Source organism: Neocloeon triangulifer, unplaced genomic scaffold, assembly GCF_031216515.1.
Source record: "Neocloeon triangulifer isolate White Clay Creek 2 clone unplaced genomic scaffold, ASM3121651v1 ptg000004l, whole genome shotgun sequence".
In the NCBI taxonomy this organism is placed as follows: domain Eukaryota; kingdom Metazoa; phylum Arthropoda; class Insecta; order Ephemeroptera; family Baetidae; genus Neocloeon; species Neocloeon triangulifer.
In genome coordinates this window covers 492,460-514,214 of record NW_026775547.1, presented here as the reverse complement: position 1 = coordinate 514,214, position 21,755 = coordinate 492,460, and the positions used below count along the sequence as shown (strand labels likewise).

General features: G+C 34.9%; 3 protein-coding genes across 5 annotated transcripts in view; 2 read left to right on the top strand and 1 right to left on the bottom strand.

Moving 5' to 3' along the window:
• LOC132193624 (ski oncogene) overlaps positions 1 to 5,527 on the top strand; it is a 101,804-nt gene extending 96,277 nt beyond the window's left edge. For all 3 annotated transcript variants that reach the window (XM_059614402.1, XM_059614403.1, XM_059614401.1), the window contains one exon: positions 337 to 5,527. In XM_059614402.1, coding sequence (XP_059470385.1) covers positions 337 to 507 — 171 coding nt within the window. In that variant the 3' untranslated portion in view covers positions 508 to 5,527. The remainder of the gene's footprint in view (positions 1 to 336) is intronic.
• A 1,217-nt stretch (positions 5,528 to 6,744) lies between these two features.
• On the top strand, positions 6,745 to 12,914 carry LOC132193301 (uncharacterized). The gene is made up of 10 exons (XM_059613880.1): positions 6,745 to 6,781; positions 7,015 to 7,072; positions 7,147 to 7,530; positions 7,871 to 8,351; positions 8,618 to 8,790; positions 8,844 to 8,954; positions 9,010 to 9,071; positions 9,237 to 9,296; positions 10,064 to 10,312; positions 10,855 to 12,914. Coding segments are annotated over exons 2-10 (1,956 nt in total). The 5' UTR covers positions 6,745 to 6,781; positions 7,015 to 7,070; the 3' UTR covers positions 11,289 to 12,914.
• A 327-nt stretch (positions 12,915 to 13,241) lies between these two features.
• Positions 13,242 to 18,273, bottom strand: LOC132193302 (J domain-containing protein). The gene is made up of 4 exons (XM_059613882.1): positions 18,110 to 18,273; positions 17,942 to 18,043; positions 15,613 to 15,729; positions 13,242 to 14,526 (listed from the first exon to the last, which is right to left on the bottom strand). Exons 1-4 carry the CDS (start codon positions 18,209 to 18,211, stop codon positions 14,311 to 14,313), a joined length of 537 nt encoding a protein of 178 aa, XP_059469865.1. The 5' UTR covers positions 18,212 to 18,273; the 3' UTR covers positions 13,242 to 14,310.
• Positions 18,274 to 21,755: the final 3,482 nt, after the last annotated feature.

Below are 21,755 nucleotides of genomic sequence, written 5' to 3'. Positions count from 1 at the left end.
TTTAAAAACTCTTTTTGTTCATAAATCATTAATTTTAATCGATTTTAACATTTTATATTATTTATGAATTTAATTTATTTGATTACGGTTACAAAAGCTCAATTATTTTAATTTTTTTAGTTCAAGTGTTAATTTAGAACGATTAAATAGAAAGTAATTCAAATTGCTAAAAGAAAATGGATTGAAATGAATTTAAAAAATAAAAATTTATTATCCGATTGTTTTTCATTCTTTATTTGTTTTTCATTCAAATTCATGCTCCTTTGACGACACCAAAATTTACAAAACGCTCTTAATAGTAATTAAATTTTAATTAAATTTGTATTCGCATTTTAGGAAATTGCTGCAATGAGTCTTGACCGCCTTCGGACTGCCCGGGAACATCACGTTGTCGTCCAGCACCCCCACATCTTGCAAAACGGTTCGCCACAGCGGACGTCGCCAGCCACATCAGTCATCACTTCTTCGTCAGCCATTGTGAAGAAGGAGCCGTTGAACGTGGATTGAACTCTTTCGAGCGTCCAGCTCACGCGGCTCAGACGCTGGTTTGGCCGATCAAACTGCTACTAAAGCTGCACTCTCTTATTTCTCTCTTGGGATAGTACAAACTACTGTTTAATTTGAACTCCTGTTTTCTTTTTGAATTGTGCTGTGACAAAGAAGATGAAGAAGAAAAGAAAGAAGATAATTTAATTAAGAAGAAAAGGGTTATCGCAATCTTAAATTACCGATTTTGTTACTCTTCCTACGGTGATGACAGAGGGGATAGGTTTTTCTCACAAGATGCACAACCAGATTTTAAGAATAGGACTCGCGAATGTTTCTTCGATGTGTACATAGTGTAAATATGTAATTAACTACCATTATAATCCACTGTCCTTTCAAATGTATAATATAAGAGTTTTATCGCGCAGTTACGAAAACAAGAAGAATGTGTTAAACAAAAAAATTGAAAAGGGAAAACTTAGCAGAGCAGACAGAAACGCTATTGACTGAGATTCTGGACACTGAATCTCACTCACACTGTTGGTTTTTACGTAAACGATTCACTCAGGCATCATGATAAAACGCTAATTCCGAAAGAGAGACACTCACACAGTTGACACCCTTGTGTACCAAGGAAATCTAGCTTTTTGAACTGGCCCCATTTTGACTTAAACCCTAAAATTCACAGAAAGCATAACAAAAAAGAAACGACTGATGATGTGATTTTGGGGTCGGAGACAGACTTGGGTGTTTAAATAGACTTTGAAATGTTTTTTTAGTAACTCTAATGTGCCAACATTCTGCTGCTGTTATAACCTGACTGATTGAAAAACTAATTTTATCTGTTTACTGAAGAAAGTAGAATGTTGCCGTCAGTGCGGGAGAAACCAAAAGAAAAAATATGACAAAAGAAAGGAAAGCCTCTTGAGTTGCACGATGAACAGTTTTTAAAAGACTTTACGGCAGTATTTTGACACTAGACAAAGTAAGAAGTAATTTCAAGTAAAAAAGATAAAAACACGTTTGTAAATAGCCAAAAATTTATTCTGGCAGCTCTTTATATTGCGACAAGGAGATAATACAAATGAGCTCTCAGGGTTTCTTTTTAACTGAAAAAGAAATGATGTAACAGATGAAAAGCCAGTTTGTCACTGCCAAACAGTTTTGACGATGATATGCGAAAGACAGCATAACAGGCAAAAATACCAAATTCTAGAAAAGTACCGTCGAGGGAAAAATCAAATGCTGCATGTTTCGGAGGATTTGAAATTCCAAGAAATGTTTGACAAGCACCACAGTTTAGCAGTTTGGATCACGAAAGTTGTATATCTCTCTCAGTAAAAGTCAGGGAAGTTTGCAGGCCTTGTCTGAATATATAACCAGTAATAATTTTTGACTGAACAGATTTTCAGCAGATCGTTCCCCCGCGTCACGATTCAGCCCTCGTTTAAATGTTTCTTCTCCTCGCTGTACTCTTTTGTTTTAATTGTTTTTGCAAGTGCTATCGCGAGCACTGTTTCTTGTAAATACAATTTTACTTACTCGGACAAATATAAATATATATTTTTGTTGGAAGTCTTTGAAAATTGTTCAAGGCTATTGTGAACAGGTAGTTATTATTAATATTATTTAACTTCTTTCACTAATTATGACCCGAGCGTTTATTGTAATTTGGTAAATTTTTTTATATTTAATTTTTCCTTCATCAACCCTTTTCTATACAGTGTTATTGTGACGAAGAGGAATATTTTAATTGCATAATGTCTTTGTCCTCCAATACAGTACCTGATAATTTACAGATGATATGATGAGAATATTTGACTCCTGCTACGTACGCATACACGCATTACATTACAAGCATACATTATACGCGCGGTTAATGAATAATTAAATTACCGTACCTATATATTGTAAAGAGATGATGAGAGAGAGAATCCATAATATATTAAAATAATAGTCTCTTCGCTGAGAAGAAATAAACACACTGGCGACGATTTTAAAATCTAGACAAAGCAAGCCCACACTTCTTAAAAAGCAAATTTGAAAGAATAAAAAAAAACAACACCCTCGAATACAACAAATTTAATAAACACACACACACTCGAAAAGTGTCATAGTTTTTACTGAGCAAGAACTTGTTGCAAGTGTAAATATTTATACGCGAAAAATGTAAAATTATAAAAGCGCATTTAATGTTGATTAGGCTGAGAAAAAATTAATCTGCTGCTGCTCCAAACAAGTCCAAAGGAAAATATATTTGAGCCAATTTGAGCAATACTTCTTGAAAGTCGCTCTCACTGCGCAGAGCCTCTACCCTTTTCACCTTCCACGGGATAATTATTGTTGAACCCTTTCTGCTGTTACCCTCTTATTGGGATGTATAGTTCAATTAGCCAGGGAATGCGGGATGGGCGTTTGTGAAGAGAATTAAATCCGCCGCGAATCCGGTGCTTACAATTAGAGTTGGAATCGAAACAATATATTGCATGACACAACTTCTGTGATTCACAGACCGTTGATCGTTGATTGTAAAAAACTGAAATCTGTTAATGTGAAAGAAAAAAACAATTTGATGTTGCTTACGTATATAAATTGAGAGATTTATAATATGACGACGAGAATCCAAAAAAGAATAATGAGCTTGAATCACAATTGTTGTGCTGTACACGTATTAATTAAATGTGGCTGAAAGATGGAAAAAAACTAAGCGCGAGTAAAATCAAATTGATTATTAAAAATTAATCTCTTTCCAATTGGTTTTTTTTTTATAGCGTAAAATTAACTGAAATTGCTGCTTCGGTCACAAGAATAACCGGAATTAGGGGAACTAAATGTAGTGGACAAAAAAATGCTTGCACCGGGAGAAGATTTCAGTAGCTGCGGATCAATGCCTTAAAATCACTTTTATGGCTCAAGGAAATAATAATTGCATAATTACAAGTAGGCGGCGGAACCAGTGCGCGGTTCCTAGGAATCAAAGCAAAATCAATTACTCATCTTCACACTGCAGCTTCTCTAGTATTAATCTCCGTAGGTTTGATGCAACATTTTCAAAAAAGGGGAAACGATTAAAAAAAATTAAATTGGTTAAAAAAATTGCTAATTTCATTGAGCTGGTTTCATGGAAAACAAAATACTGTATATTGCTTAAATTATGTTGTTTTATAATATTTAAAATGGTACACACACATAAAGTATGTAAAATTTGTGAAAATTGTACTCGGCATCGATTTGTGTTAAAAAGGCGAAAAACTCTGTTAATATATAATTAATTATTACAAGGAAATGTAAAACTTGCCTACTTGCGGACGGTGTGGAAAAGAAAGAGATGTGAATGGGTTTGAACGGCTCGTTGATGACGGTGTGATGATTTCTATGAAAAGCGTATATATTACAAAATATTTAAAAAAGTGACAAAAAGAAGCAAAAAATACAATTATTATTATTATACACTGATTACAAAACATGACATGATAATGTTACATTAGATGCAATTGGTAGCATGAATTTATGAAAAACGATGTATGTTGTCAATAAGTGTTGCAATTACTGTACTGGAATGCTGGAAAATGCAATGTTTCGGAAAAATCGAGAAGGAGAAGAGATGCAAAAAACAGCTCAATCCCTAATCCCCGTGCACTACTTTTTCCTCCAGAGAAGAGTAAAAGCAAAAGAGGTTCTCTCTGGACTTCTCTTCTTGATACTATGAAAAAGAAAACAGTTTTTACGAACTTTCAAGTTTTGAAATAATTAGTTACCACCACGTGTGAAGTTGCGATGAATCGGGAATTTACTCAAACTTTGAGAGGAATTTCGGAGAATACAACAAAAAATGCTGGGTTATCTAATAATTGCTTCTCGTTACGCCAATGAATTCTCTTCCACTAAAAAGTTACCCAAATTATGTATCAATACCGCACTTCACTCGCGAATCAATTAATTCCTAGTAGGTAATAAAACCACCCCAGAGTAGAAGTACAATCATTCAATATTGACATAGACTTTTAAAAAAGCAGACCGAGAGTAAAATGTTTTCACAGAGAGAGATAAATAAATAGGCCTAAGTTGTGCAATTATAATTATTCAGTTGAGCGTCAGAATCGAGAAAACATAAATAGATTTGCCTTAATTAGATCATTTTTTTTTATATAATTTTAAAACAACTAGAGATTATACTGATTTTACACATCCACGCTGGTTTCAATAACTTTCAGGAATATATTTGCCATCATTGTTATTATTTTTGTTCACTTTTACACACAAATGCTATACACGTTTTTTTTTTAATTATTATTTAACTAATATATTATTATATTACTCTGCCGGAGCCATTTTTAACTTGAAATAGGTGAGAAAAATCTTCATAAGAAGGCGATTCAAGTACAAAGCACCCCCCTTTCATATGTAGTTGCGATTTTGACTTACTGTTCTTACTTAATTAGAGCGTAAAAATTGATTAATTGCTTTTCGCTAGTCGAAAGTTTCTTTTAAACATTTGCATCCTTTTCATCTTGACGAGCAAACGATTTTTAATTTGAAAAGCTGGAAATCTTTAGTAATAGTTTTATGGCAGCTCTTTTTTTTTAATTTATTGACATTTTAATTGATGACCTACGAGGTCTTGTTTGCCCTTCGAACAAAACACGTCGTTGTTATATTTTGAGATACAAAGCAAATCGAGGTGATGTGAATGTACGATTTCTCCCCTTCAACAATTGATTGAATCCTACTCTTAAAATACGTTCATTGTATGTCCGCGGTTTTCAACTAAAATTAATTATGTTGCTCGCAATCGTACGTAATAAATATATATGCTGAGAAGATGTATGTTGGCTGATATGGCTCGCTTTGATTGGAGAAAACATGACACACGATGATGGGACATGTGGATCTTTTACTCCGTTTTCGTTGTGTTTTATGAATGAAGTGCAATTGTCATTTTGGATACTGAGAACTACTTGAAACACACACACATACACACACTTACTATATATGCCACCAGTTGATTACATACAAAAAAAAAAAAAAATTGAAACAAAAATTGAAACGCAATTTCTTCAAATGCACACACGCCGTATTAATAGTTATGATAAAGTGATTAATAAATTGCATCTAAGTCAAGAAGTTGTCTTTTCTTTCTTCAAACCTTCCTTCACAAAACCGCACAAAACCAAATTTTCAAAATACAAGAAAAAATTATCGTAGAAATTAAAAAATTTTGATTTTTTTTTATTGATGAATAAATTCAATAATTTATTAAAAAAAAAGATACAATATTCAATGAGAAGAATAAAATTTAGCATTTTAATATAGAGAGTAAATTATTGCCAGGAAATTTAATTTTCCAATAATTTTCTGTAATTGTCTTAAAAAAATGAAAGCCTAACATTAAAATGTACGGTATTTTTCATTCATTATTAAAAATTCGAGATTTAATTATTTTCCAGATTCTTAGTATTTGATTTATAAATTTAAAAAAAATTATTATCGAAAACTAATGAAACACAATTCCTTCATATTCACACCGTATAAAGTTATGATAAATAGCAATAGTGATTAATTTATTGGATAAATGTCAAAAAGTTGCAAATTTCTTGCTTCAAATTAAGCCTTTCTTCGTAAAAAGTAAAAGAATAATACAAGAGAAAAAGTGGTAGATATTTATTATTTCAATGGAACATATAAAATTTTGTAAAAAAATTAACTATTAAAGATTATTAAAATAAACTTTTTTTTTAAAAAAAAAGTGGAATTCATAATGAGAAGATGAAGAAATTTTCCATTGCATAAAGGCAAAAATTTAATTCTAAAATAATAAATTCCGATAAATTCATTTCTTCTCTGGTATATTTTAAAAATTTTATGGAAGCCTACAGTTCGGTATTTTTCACAGCTATTTGATTATGTAATATTTTCAAATTTCCTAGCTTTTTATTTAAGTTGTTAAAGCAAAGAAATTTATATAATTTAATTAACATTGTTTTTTTTAATATATTTTATGCAAATTAAATCCAATCCATTATAAACGTTGAACACCAAACGCTGACCAGGCTAGAAAGTATGGATATGTACAACTATTTTTCGTCCTTTTCAATCATCCGAGAGAGGAACTTAACTGTACATAGTTTAAAGTGGAACGATTCCTGCAAAAAAAAATCTGCAGCGATTGCAAAAGTGGTCTTGAATTGCAATGTACATCATACAAGTGACGTCGAGCTGCTGCTTTCTCTTCGCGCTGCCAGAGTGCGCAGTTCGCGCTTCACTTGTTTTCTTTCCGCCATATTGTGGGACAAGGGTAAGCTCGTTCTTGAATTTAATTTACCTATTTTCAATTAATTAGGGTGGATTTTGGGGTTTCCAACGTTTGAATTTTTTCTTCTGACATTCTAAATAATGCAATTTACTGAAATTCGCCAAAATCCGACTCGATTTTGGCGAGAATTTTGAAAAAAACGTGGTGAACCTTGGGCTGCTGGAGACGTGTTACTCTCTCATTTTGATTGACACAAATTTATTTGCGTTTTTCAGAGCGTTCCACTTATAACATCCAGACCTCCAGATTTTCCACGCAACCCTTATCCACCATGTAAGTAAAATTTTCCATTTTCGGTCGCATTTTTGCCCACGATTTTCATGACGCCCCCGTCAATCATATCGCAGGTTTCGCAACAACAGCCGACCTGGAGATAACATGAAGCGTAGCAACAACAATCGATTCGAGGAACGAAGGAGCTACGGCGGTGGAGGAGGAAGTTTCGGCGGCGGCAACAGTTTCGGCGGAGGCAGAGGAGATTTCGGCCGCAACAACAAGACGGGCCGAAACCCGGGCGAGGGACTTCGCAAGCCAGTCTGGAATTTGAAATCGCTGCAGCCGTTCTCGAAGAACTTCTACGTCCCTCACGCGAATGTGGCCAGCAGGTCTCGCATGGAGGTGGAGGCCTATCGAGGAGGCAAGGAGATCACCGTCAAGGGCACCACGGTCCCCAACCCTTTGCAACAGTTCGAGGAATGCAACTTCCCCGACTACATCATCAACGAGATCAAGTACGTTTTCATGGATTATAATCAAAAACCTATTAAATTGATCAAATTCTAAATTTATATTCAATTAGTCTTCTTCTCAACGAATTTTGTTAATTTCTTTGGTCGAAATCTTTTATAAATCAACATTTTTCCTTATCCTCCTGAACACGCTAGGCATTTAAAAATGGCCGCCAGCTCAGATTTCTATTAAGAATTTTATCTCCCATTTTAAAATAATTTCATTTTTTGTCAGATTCAAACAATCTCATTCAAGGCCGATAAGTTTACCAGTCCGTTTAGTTCCAAAAACACCCATTTCGTGAATTATTCCTTGTAATAATTGATTTTATGCAAATTTCAGGAAGCAAGGCTTCAACGAGCCAACCTCCATCCAGTCTCAGGGTTGGCCGATCGCCCTCAGCGGCAGGGACATGGTGGGCATTGCGATGACCGGCTCCGGCAAGACCTTGGCTTACATGCTGCCCTCGGTGGTGCACATCAACAACCAGCAGCCCCTCGGCAAGGGCGACGGACCCATTGCCCTGGTCTTGGCGCCCACGCGAGAATTGGCCCAGCAGATCCAGCAAGTGGCCAACGACTTTGGCACCTCCACTTTCATCCGCAACACTTGCATCTTCGGCGGCGCCCCGAAAGGCCCCCAGGCCAGGGATCTGGAGAGGGGCGTCGAAATTGTCATCGCCACCCCAGGCAGGCTGATAGACTTTTTGGAAAGGGGCACCACCAACCTCAGGCGATGCACCTACCTGGTTCTGGACGAGGCTGACCGCATGCTGGACATGGGTTTCGAGCCGCAGATCAGGAAAATTGTGGAACAAATTAGGGTGAGAATTGATTTTTTCTTTTTTTGTATATTTACATAAATCCATGTTGGGACTCATTATGGGAAGGAAATGCTGAGAAAGAAATTAACATAGTAAATCACAATTTAAAATTATTTTCCCAAATTTCTAAAATTAAAAGAATAAAATTTCCTTAATTTATTTTGTTTTTTGGTTAAGAGTTATGAAATTTTCATTTTATTACTCTCATTGTTTCACAAATTAATGTAAATTGTCTTTGGTACTTAACTTTTGTTTTGTTCTAACAGCCGGACAGGCAGACTCTGATGTGGTCTGCGACGTGGCCGAAAGAGGTGAAAAACCTAGCCGAAGAATTCTTGACTGATTACATCCAAATCAACATTGGCTCGCTTCAGCTGTCAGCCAACCACAACATTTTGCAAATTGTGGACGTCTGCATGGAGCATGAAAAGCAATTCAAGTAATTTGATTTCAAACGATTTGGGTCATTAAATTCTAAATGGCCCATTTTAGGCTTAGCAAACTTCTGCAAGAGGTAGGAGCCGAGAGTGATAACAAGACCATCATCTTTGTTGAGACCAAGCGCAAGGTTGAGGAAATTACAAGGAACATCAAGCGAGAAGGGTGGGTTAAAAGAAATTCAAAAGATTTATAGGCTCTAACTTGTAATTTTTTTCAGTTGGCCCGCAGTTGCCATCCACGGGGACAAATCTCAGCCTGAGCGCGACCATGTTCTCAAAGGTATGCCTCGGACAATCTCCTGGAATTAATCTTTATATAATTTAGGGGAATATGAAAAAAAAATATAATTATAGAGAAGTATACAAGATAAAAACTTTCTCGTTCTTGCTTTTGAAAATGTTTCGTCCGTCCTTATTGACTCTGGTTAAAATTTGTCATTTGCAGAGTTCAGAAATGGCCGCTGCCCAATTCTCGTGGCCACCGATGTCGCAGCTCGTGGCTTAGGTCAGTGGAGTATGATTGAGACTGCTGTTGGGTGAGAAGGTAGCACTCGAAGGGGTTCCAGACTGATAGCATGATGGTAGGATAGCGAAGTTACCAAACCTCTCAGTCTGGTGCCAAGTTCATTTTTGCATTGTTTTTTCCAGAGGCAGGTGTCTGATGGTTGCCGTGTGAATTTGTTAGGCTCGGAGCCGCAATCACGCTGCTTCATTGGGCATTGCCTCTTCTAGTGTGAGGGGCATCTCTCTATCTCTCTCTTGGCCAGTGTGTGTGTCGGACTTGGTTCGCATAAGTTATTTTTCTTTTCGCATTTTGTACACAATAGCAAGCAAGGCTGCACTTGTTTAAAGGTAAGTCTTGCTGAAGAGCGAACCTTTTCTATTTATAGTCCGTACACTATGTTAAATATTATTATTATTATTATTATTATTATACAACAATAATCTATACAAACATGTTTTGTTTTCTACTTTTAATGTCATTTTATGCTGCTTCCTCATTCAAAGTTCACTAAAAGAACCATATAAATCAAATTTGATCATGTGCTACTTTCAGCTCACCAATAATTATTATTATATTCTATATATCAAACGAAAATTGCTATTCAAGAGTTGTGCAAAATTGTTGACTCTCAATTATATTAACAAGTTATAATTTTTTTCTCGAAATGAATCAACAATTTTCCCCTGCTCTGTTGTAATAATTGCATGCGTGCATGGATGAAGAGAGTTTGAATCTGAGGCGTCCGTTCCTAATGATTTGTCCAACAGATGTTGAAGATGTCAAATTTGTCATCAACTTTGACTACCCGAACTCGTCTGAGGACTACATTCATCGCATTGGACGAACTGGACGGTCTTGCCAGAGCGGCACATCGTACGCCTTCTTCACTCCCAACAACGCTCGGCAGGCCAAGGACTTGGTGTCTGTTCTCCGAGAGGCAAACCAGGTGGTCAACCCAAAGCTGCTCGAGCTGGCAAACTCCAGGGGCTCATACGGAGGCGGTGCTAATGGCAAAAGTAAATAAATTATATCAATTGTTATTAAATTTAAAGAGGGAAAAGAAATTGAAGCTCAAATTTAGCAAAGATTTAAATTTTCATACATTTTTATTAGTTTATTTTAGTTTTTTGTTATATTTTTTAAATTAATATTAAAAAATTTCAAAATTGCGAGGAATTTGTTGAATTCAAGAAACTTTAAAATCAATGAAATAAGAATTTAGAAAACTCATTTTTAAAATTAGTAATTGAAAATATTTAAATAGTTTGCACCACTTACAGAGGCTACAAAGTAAGCTTCATTGTTGGCGCTGATTTTAGTGCCTCGTGGACTTCAATTTGATAAAGCCACACTTACATACTTTCTTTCACAATGCCAAAGATGAACCTCATTTTTGTAGCCTCCACATTTAAACAAAATTTCTAAATAACTGTTTACTTTGCTAAGCTTATTATTTATTAAATAAAATAGTACATAATTTATTCTGCCTTTTTTCTAATCATCTGAAAATTTTTATTATTCTTTCAAAGAATTCTAAAAAATTCAACTTTTCATGTAGATCGGCCTCGATGGAACAACTCGAACGGCTACAGCAACGGTCGGGACATGAAGAACGGAGGCGGCCACCCCCGTCACAACGGCCAGTACAACGGCTCCAGCATGGGCGGCGGCAGCAGTGCCTCCAGCGGTGGCCGCTGGGACCAGCCCCAGAACGGCTACTCCCACGGCCCCCCGAAACACCTCCAGAACAACTTCAACGTCCCTCCCCCTCCCCTGAACGGCTACGAGACCAAAGCGATTCCCGCGTCCAACGGATACGGGTACCACAGCCAGAAGGTGGAGACGGCCGTCCCACCGCCCCCTGCCTCGACCGCGGCCGCCATCAAGGCCCTCACATCCCAACCCCCACCCCCGCCACCAACCGACAATTTCTACCAGGCTTACTATCAAGCCTACTGCAGTCAAATGGGCGTTGCGGCCCCCTCAACCTAAGGATATAAAACGTTTTCTTGTTGCTTGGATCACTGTTTCTTGACAAAAATATCAATGTGTTAATTCATTTCTTGGGACGTCGACACTGAAGATCTCTCCGATTTGAAATCTCGTATAGGCAAGACTTGAAGATAAATTTTTGAAAACAGGGTCTTGGAATGAAATGAGAATTTTACAAAAAATAGATTTGAACCACTCCGTCCTTGTGGTCGAACAGTTGTGAAATGCTCTGAGCACAAGGTTGGTTTTCGAAAAGTTGATTTTATTTCCCGGATCTCCCTAAGGGGTGTTGCTTTAGTTTTTGTTCTCTTATTGCACAATTTGCCTCTTGTTAAATCATTAATCATTCGAAACTAAAATGAAAGTGAGATGAAAACCAAAACATTCTGATTGTGTTGAAAGCTAAATAAATTTCTTCTAACGGATGAAAATGTTAAGTAAGCTTGCCTAACGCATAGTTAATTAATGGTTTAAGATTCTTAGTCCTATTGCTATTCTAAAATGTTGTATAATTAAATGCAAAGGGATGGACCAGGCGTTTGTTCTAGCATTCGTTAATTTGCTGTTGTATACTTTTTTAATTGAACCTGGTCCAAAGTTTGTGTATAATGAACTGCGTCTGCTGCTGTGTTTTTGAGAACGACTCTCTACAGAATGGTTGTACTGTGATTGCACCCGACGGGAGTTTTCATGAGATATTCTTGGTGCATAATTGGATTGCAATGTACTTTAAAGTGGAAAATCTGCAAAATTGATCGAAAGCTCCTATGAATCCCAAAGTAGAAGCATGTGTAGAAAGTTGTTGTTTTATAGCAGAAGGCAAATTTAGGAAACAACTGAAAAAAAAATAATAATTCCTCTAGTTGATATAAGTACAGGAGCGCTGAGTGTGCTTTCAAGTGTCGGATAGACTGCTGAGAATTTAACCAGGAGTTAATAATCAGTCGAACTCCTCCGAAGATGTTGTAATAGGCGGCAGCTAGCAAAATTTGTATGCCTATAGTTGTCAATTTCGTGAATCCGATTGCAAAAGAAGCAGAACAAACGGCATATCTTTAGAACCAAATCAACAAGGTCACTGAATACATAAAAAAAATATTTCAGTTTGAGTGAAAATCATGATCCAAAAGTCACAAAAATCACATTATTATAAATATATAATTACACTAAGATTGCAAAAGAATTGTGTGGAACCGCAATCCCAAATGGGTTGCAAGAGTTTCCTTCATATTGATCAATGTTTCATCATATTTGCTATTGTTCTTCACTCGTGAACTTGAATTTTGGCTGTGAGTCAAATTTTGAGTGACGCAAATTGAAAAAAAGAGTTGTTTTGAATTGAGTAAAACTGTAGTTGCTCTGATGCTGGAAGTCGCTGACTGTGATTTGATCAGTTTGGGCTGATGGAATTCGTTGTCTCGCACTATAATAGTGCAGCAAAAGCAGTGCACAAGCTCAATTTGAAGGATCGTTCTTAATAGCTTCTGAAAACATGAGGAAATATCACTGCACACACTGAAATTATTCTGTATGACTATAGACATTCTTTCTGTGATGTTTAGATGATTTCCTATAATTTATTTCCTTGTAATTTAACTAGAAATAAAAAGTTCTCTTAACATTGAATATTCTGGACTTCTTTATTTTAGTGCAAACTCAAATGTAACCATCAAATCATTCATTCATTCAATTATAAAAGCAATTTTTATATTAAAATTCCTAGAAGTCAATAAGGTTTTGAATTATTTCACAGAAGAATTTACCAATTAAACCTTAACTTAAAAACTATTCATTTTCTAATTGCTATTCAGTGGTCCACTGCATCCTTCTTTATTTTATCCTTTTTATTATTAATCTTTTATGTAGTTAAATAATTTCATGCTGATTATTGATCAGTGATGAAATTCAATCCGATCTAAAGAGCACCGGATTTTCTGTGTATTTGATTAAAACAATTTTTTTCAATCATTTTCATATTTTATTTTCCTTCTCTTAATTTATTATAACATCAGGTCTGTGAAACAACAATCCATTGATAATAAATATAGTATGGTGACACACAATGAGACTTAATTTGATTAAAAAAGTGTTGGAAATGAGATTTGATTTTCGAACATGAAATGAACATTATTAAAATATCTGACAAATGGATTTTGAACACAGTGAGCGCAGTAATAGGAGATGGACCAGGATGGACGTGGAATTTTGGTCTTTTAAAGATACAGGATGCAAAAATATAGGTTTTATATCATTTCATCAGCTAGAATGTTTTATTTTTAGTACATCTCAGTTCATGTAATTGCAAAAGGGGAGAATATGGAGAAAAATTTGTAAATACTGAAGACATAGAAGCAAATTAACAAACTGGGTAAAATTTGGCAAAATTCTTAGAAGGAATTTTTAATTTTCAAATATATAAGTTGCGAATTTATCTTGAGCATTTTGTGCTGAATCGTGCTATACCCAGATTTTTATATTTTGATCACTTGTGTTGTTTGAAGGTGTAAATAGGTTCATATATAATTTTTTTTGTATAATATATTTTTATAACACATCAATTATTGGTCACACACAAATGTCAAAAATCTCGAGCGTGTAAATCTAACCGCTAAGTATAGGAGAGCATTTTTTTTTTCATATTTTTTGTATGGAAGTAAAAGTGCGGACTCGATCAATGCAATTCTCATCATCTCTCGTCGCGTTCTCTCCGTCAGTCCTTTCAGTCTTGAGTTGACCCTAGTGATGCGTTTGCGCCCAAATATATTAAAGAGGCTCGGCCGCCGACCGCAGAAGACTCCTTCTAATTAAATAATTGTTTTCAATCCAAGGAACTTCCGATCTTCCGTCTTTTGCTTTATTTCTCCCTCTGATCAAGATTAAGTGTGTGATTTTGAGTTATAAAGGGGTTGAAACACCGAGGGGCACACGCGCCTGAATCCGACAGGGACATTTATTGACACCGATTATTTATTTATTTTAAATTACTTTCTTCTTTCCGAGAAGAGATTTACGCGAATCCGCTTTAGATTTCGTAGTTGCGGAACTTGCTGACCACTTCTGTCGGCGACTCGGACTTCCACGGAACGGAGCCCTTGACGCCCCAGCGAATGTTGGGGCCGCCCTCGGACGCGCGGCGCTTTTCCTCGCGCGCCACGGCCGCCACGCCGCCGCCGCCGCTGCTGCTGCTGCCCTCCTCCAGCATCCGGTCTTTGGTCTTCGGGACGCTCCAGTGCATTGACTGAAATCATCCAGGATGAGTTTTAATTAGGTAAAAAAATTAAGATTTCTGATAGTGAAGTAATTGAAAGAAAAAATAAATTAATTAATCTATAATATTATGGAATTTAAAAAGTATTATTTACTGAAGCAAAAACGTGTAAATTTGTAGCAGAATTGTTTATTTTGAATTCTTAAAGGTGATTTGTAACGTTTTATCACTATTGATTGCTTCCTTTACTTGAAAAGTAAAAATAATAGTTATCAAAAAACTTTGATGAGATTGAAAATTTTAAAATCTTGGAGGATATTTTCATCCGTATTATCTCTTGAAACTATTAGTATTAATAAGAGGATATTTCAATTATTGGAAGATAATTTGTAAATTTATTTGATCTTGATTTGATTTTGCTAGATTCATTTTTATTTTAATAAATTTCTTAAAGTTCTTCCGCAAATCGCACAAAAGGTTTTCATTATTTTCAAAATTTAGTTTTAATCAACTCTTGCGACCGACGCAGATGTGCGATATGATTAAAAGCTTTCATGTACTTTAGAAGTTGCCAACAACAATTAACAAGCAAGTTTATTAATCCTGAAAATCTCAAAATTTATGGAATAGGAAAGTGAGAGAGAAAACTTGTTCCAAACTTTGTAAGCTGCGAGAAGTGCGGAAAATAATTAAAGAGCATTTGCCTCTATACAAGGCCTTTTTGGTACATAAAATGTCAAAGTTAAAAAGTTTCCTTTTTAATTAAAATATTATTTCACGCTTTCAAGAACCAAATAATAGAAAGAACAGGAAAAAAACAAAGATTTAAATATCAGATTCCTTTAACTTATTTATAATTTGTCAAAATAATGAGAAACATTGTTTTCCAACCAAATTAAATTTCAGTGAAAAATTATTTTCTTTTGTAAATCTGGAGAGTATTTTATATCAAATTAGAGAAAAAAAAGTATTTTTAAAGTTATTTATCTCATCAAATATATAAAAATATTTAATCCAGATTTGTTTTGGCGAATTCTAGGAATTTATAACAAAAAAATGTACGCCATTTACATTAACGAGGTTAGCCTTTGACCTTTGGGCAGAGGCGTTTTTTACCTGCTGGACGCTGTCCTTCATGCTCATCCACTGTTTGTAGCTGATGGCGATGCCGCTGCCTCGCCACTTGTCGTAGAGGGTTCTTTTCTCGGGGTCGCTGAGCACATCCCTCGCCTCCTGCAACAGGCACCACCCGCCATTGATTTCTCTCCCACTCTCGGGGTCGGTAGGCAACCCCGCCGCACACACACACACAAACAAACCGCCCAGCATCGCGTCATCAAATGGACCACGAAATCAGCGTTGATTTTTTCGGCTCTGTTTTGCGCCCCGCCATATCAATCCATCGCAAACATCCCCGAGGCTCGCGCGGCATGCGAGAGGGCGACGCGCTCCCCAGAGCCCGGCATTATATATCATTGGAACTCTCGACGAGCATGTTTTTGTTCGCCAACAGCCATATCCATGTGTATATATGCCGGGCAAAAAGGGCAGTTTGCCTTATCGAGTGCTGCCAAGTGGCTCGATCGTGTCCACCGAGCATTTTTATTTGCATCGCCAACGTTTGCACAGGAGCAAAAAATTATCGGAATGGAATGAAGTTTGCTCGACGTTTGTAAATAATATCGTAAATCAGGAACATTAGAAAAATTACATTTTCAGGAAAAGTGCTGTTCAGGAAATAGAAAAAAAGTATATTTTTTTTTTGCAAAATAGGAAAAAAAATTAGTTTTCAAATATTATTTTTTAATCAAGAATGACACAATTGCTGGGATGCCTTTGAGTATGAATCAGTTTTTTTTAAATTTTTTCTTTAATTAATTTGTTTCCTTTTTCAATTATTCTCAGCTTCAATATAAAAATTTAGTTTTTTAAAGAAATATGAAAATTTAGTTTTTTAAAGAAATGTTCCTGAATCACAAGAATCAAGAGTAAATTTTAATTGTTGAGAAGTGATCTGATTAATTACAATTACTACAACATTCTTGAACCCAAATCAGTCGCAATTAAAGTTATAAAATTGTTGCGAACTGCGAACTATAATTTAAAGTGAAATTGCGATTTTTTTTCAATGTTTATATAAACTTAAAATTTTAATTAATTAAAATGCCGAATGTAAAACTTATTTCTGAGAGCAAAATGTAAATATAATTATGTTGACGTGGTTTGAGAATACTGAAGTTGTCGTCAATCTGAGATGCAACATTTTTTGAATAGTGATCAGCGCTTTGCTTAATTTCAAGGCGCACAAATGCAGCGGAGATTAACCTGGTTTTAGAAATCATTCCAAAAATACTTTATTTTGTATTCATACATCAACCCAGACCTTTCCAAGAATTTTAATTGTTATTTTTCCATCTGTTTAAAAGGCAGAATTTATTTTATGCTTCAGTAATTGGTAGAACATTCTAGAGCTCAAAAATGTTTTTTTTTTGTTATATAATTTTTTTATGGCGACGTTCATATTTTTAGATTGATGAGCAAATAAACGAGTGATAATTTTTACTTGATTACATCAAAAATTATCAAATAAATATATGTGTAAAATTATAATTAGTGATTTTAAGATGATAATTAAAAAAAAATTAAACAAAAATCTCTTCTTGTTTTTTTATATATATAAAGCGACTTTCAAATAAAGTAGAGAAGACTGCTTTGTATGATAGTGATTAATAATTCAGGAAATCCTCTGCCAAAATGACACAGGGGAAATCCGAAACTTAATATTTTTTTCCTCCGAACAAGATAAACCTACCATAATGGAAAGTTAAAATCTAAACAGCATTTTTTCCGTCTCATTAACCATCGCGAAAGTGCGAAAAACCGGAATCACAGAAACGAGTCTGTTTTAAACAACGCGCGGCTCCCGAACTTGAATTATCTCACCGTAGTCGGAATGAAAGTTGCGGCGGCCTCCCCACATCCAATGCCTTTTTCGTGACGTAATGTTTGTTGATAATATATAGAATGGTATAACGTGTTGGATGGAAAGTGAATGTGGTCACACGAGAAATAAATGTAAAGCATAAAACTCGGACGCGGTGCAGAAATTAAATAATAAATTAGAGAGAGAAGAGAAGAGAAGCCCGGCCGGTCCAGAATTTTCCGTTTTCCCATCGGCGGGGAAAATCAATAGGCATAAAGCTGTGCAAAAATTGCGTGGGTTGCGACAGAAATAACAACCGACGATGCGCAAAATATAATTGTTTCAACAAAATAATAAAATTGCAGTAAATTGTGGTTTCAAAAAAATTTAATATTTTTACTTTCTCGTGAATTAGAGCCAAATTATTGTTTTCCTTTAAGATTGAAACCAATTTTGAATTATCACAAAGAGAAATTATTTTAATTTTGAACAATTGCATAATTTTTATTTTTAATAATTTACCTTGAGTAACTGGAATTTTGCCTCACTTTCCTTGTCGCCGTCGTTTTTGTCAGGGTGCAGCTGGAGGGCCCTGGCCTTGTACTCGGCGCTGATTTGCTCCACCTGAAAACAGGTGAAAGCAGCAAAAAATTAAAGCCAAACAAAGGGTCTGCTTTCTCCGATTCGTACCGACGACGACTCGTCGACGCCGAGGATTTTGTAGTAGTCTTCGTGCTCGCTCTTCTCGTAGCTGAGGATCTGGTCGATGGCCGAGGCGGCAGAACTCTGCATGTTGCTGCTGCGGGGACCTTTGGCTGGCGAATGTGGGTCGTTGGCTCGTTCGTCCTTTGCCTCGCTCGCTCGCTCGGCTCCGACGCTCGGGCCCGCGCACTCACTCGCTCTGCCAGCGCGCAATCCAATTATCCTCCAGCCAGCTCGAAACGCACTTGCAATCCCTCGGCATTGTCTCGCCGGCTGCAGTAATTAAATCGGCGATTGCACTTTACTTATAATATGACACTTTGAATTGCACTTGATGAGAAGCACTTTAATTGTGCATCCGTGCAATAAATCATTAAATCAAAGCGAAGCGTCCGGATATGGGGAAAATAAAATTACAAGGTGGTCTGATCTCTAAACCTTTGTAGGCCTGTTTGCTTGACGTTGACAGGTACTAATAAAGCTGAAATATACCTTGATTAAGATAAAACTGAAGTTCCAGAATTACCTATTTCATAATAAATCATCTATTTCACAAAAGAAAAAACATATCTGATTTGATCACCTATTTTTAAATGAAATTTTACATTCTACCTCCAACTTTCAAGAAAAATCCCATCACAAAAAATTCACCTAAAAGCAGATTAAAACACAAACATTTTGTATAAAAATACCTCTTTCATTTATAATATTTCAGCTTTATAAAAAGTCAATAATTCTGTGCTTATATCTTTCAAAAAATAAAGAAAAAAAATATGCCTATTTTTCCATTCAAAAATAAAGTTTTAAGTTTTGTTCACTTCTTTGATAAATCTGATATTTTTCATACCCAAAGAAAGAAAATTTTTTAAAGCTCTACTAGTGACAAATTTGTAAATAAAAAGCATTCATTTCAAGATTTTTGTTCTGTTAATCCAGTATCAATTTTAATTCAGATTATTTAAACCTACTGTAAACTTTAAAAATTTAAATTTTGCTGTTGCGTATATCGATTGCGGGCAAAAACATTATTATTATTGTTTAATTTAAGTTGTTTTCATCATCTAACAGTTTTTAAGTTTATATTATCTTCAATGATATATCTTTCAGAATCTCTATCAATAAAAAGTCACACAAATTACAAATTGCACTGAGCGATAATATTTTCAAACTTTCTTTCTTATATATTCCAATTTTTTTGTCCAATCATTATATATAACAAATTTTAAGTCTTAATTTTTGCGTTTACCACAGAATGAAACTGAAGCCACAAAATACAAAATTTTATTTTAAATAATTAAAGAGCATTAAATGAATTTATTTTTTATTCATAAAATAATTAAGTAAATATTATAAAATTTTAAATTAAAATAAATTTTAAATTATAAGACATAAAAAATGTATATATTATAAAATTTAAATTTCTTTTTAAATTTAAATTTTACTTATAAAGTACTTACACAGACAGGAACAATTGGTAAAAATACAATCTTTCTTTATTTTTCTTTTTTGACACTAAAAGAAAGCATTAATTTCAATGAGCGTCACTTTATAAGTAACCAACCGGTTGGAATGTTGTTTACGGCTCGTCAATCTGATTCGCGAATCGCAGCTCGCTCTTGATACAGTGCAGATGTTCAAAGTCATCTAATGCGCGAGAGGGCTTTTAATTTATGGACGCGCTGAGGCGGCATAATATAATATAATATTCCTTTAACAGTCTCGAGAGCACGTCACATGGTGATATGCGAAAAAGGCAAGTAAAGGGCGCGGAGAAATTTTTATTTTCAAGCGCGCGCGCGCGCGATCCTCGGCCGCTTTCACATCAAGCGGACTTTTTGCTCTTTTAATTCACTTGGTCTGAGAAGAACGAGAGACAAGTTTTTGTATCAAGGCACTTTTAAATCAAATTTCGCGGCGACTGATGAAAGGCGGCTCTTTGTGCTGAGAGACGCAAAAACCTCAAAAGTCCAATTACCCGCAGAAAACGCTGCTTGTCTCCTCGCCTGTCTAGGGAACATCAGCGATTTTCAGTTTGGCTTAGGAACATATTTTTGTCTACTTTTCAAATCAAAATTTAGTTTTTCAAGCTCATTTTAGGTTATAAAATGTTTATTATGGATATTTTTATTTAAATTCATTGTTGTGCCTCTGTGAGAATAATTTATCAAAATAATTGTTTAAAAAAACTGAAAGAAAATTTGTACGTTTAATAACTAAAAAAAAAAAAAAAAAAAATGAAGGTGAAATTCAATTGAAAGAATTTTAATATGTCAATATTTGCCACATATTTTCACTAATTATTAACATTTTCATTTCGACACAAAATTTATTTGCATTTTGACGAGTTGTATAAATTTTGAAGCTATATTTGAGCAGACAACAAAAAATTATCATGCATATAGAACAATTTGATTCACAGTTATACTGCTGAAGATTGATGGCGTTCCCTTGTTGAGATAGAGGAAAAGAAACTTCCCTCGGCATAATATTGAGCTCTTGTGATCATTGTTCCCTTTCATCATTTTTTTTTTTTCATTTTAGAGGTCGCCCGTATGTATATCTGAAGCTCCCAAGCGAAAGATGATCTAGAGAGGAAATGAGTGTCCCTCAGCATATTTTGTTTGCAAGCGAAATTTCTTCACCATGTCGCATGTAAACAAAGTTCGAACTGCCAAACGATTTGCTCTGAAAGTGCATCTTTGTCTCTCGGGAAACATACATAATAATAATTTCCTGCTTTTTCTGCGTCTCTGTTTTTCTGTTTGCCACAGTTTGAAATGGTAAACCGCGAGGGAGCTCATAAATTTCTGCCTACTTGACACTCCGCTGACAGATCAAGGGAAAATCCCGAGACTGCCACAAAGTTTAAAAGGAAAAGGAGATTATCTCAGATTCCCTCTCTATGTAATAAAAGAAGTTAAGGATGCTGACTTGTGCTTTATATTAACGAGACGAAAACTAGCTGCAAAAAAATGTGATGAAAAACACTTACTTTTGTTGTAAATTTAAAACATGTTACTTTCTAAATTTGTATTATTCAATTTTGAATTCACGGAATTGAGTTTTTTTTTAAGGAAAAGCACAAATTTTAATTTAAATAAATGTTAAACTATTTATAGTTTATAAGGTTTCACTTAAAACTTAACGTCAAAAATTAAAATATTATTCTCAATTTCGACAGATTAATTTGACAAACCAAGATAAATCCAAAAAATCCAATGGTCGATTTACATGCTTTCAAATTAAGCTTATTGAGTTAATTTTTTACTATAGAGCTGACTTTCGTGTGAACCTTTGACCTGTTGGCAAGAGAACAAACGAATTGAATTAAAATGTAATATTTTCTTGCCTTTCCCCCGAAGATTTTTTATTCATAATTTTCCGTTTTTAAATTGGTTCATCAAAATATTAGTTTATCAAGAAAATCGATTAAGCAAACAAATTAAATTAATCATAGGCAAATATTCTTTTTGTTTCATTTGTTCTATTTCACCTTGTTTATCTTTTGGTGTTGATTTTATTTAAAAGTTTTAAGTCATTCTATAATTTTATTCATGCAGGACAAACAAATTTCTTGATTTCATTATTTTTCCAAAATCGGCTTTAAAACACCGCTCATCTGTACCACTTTCAT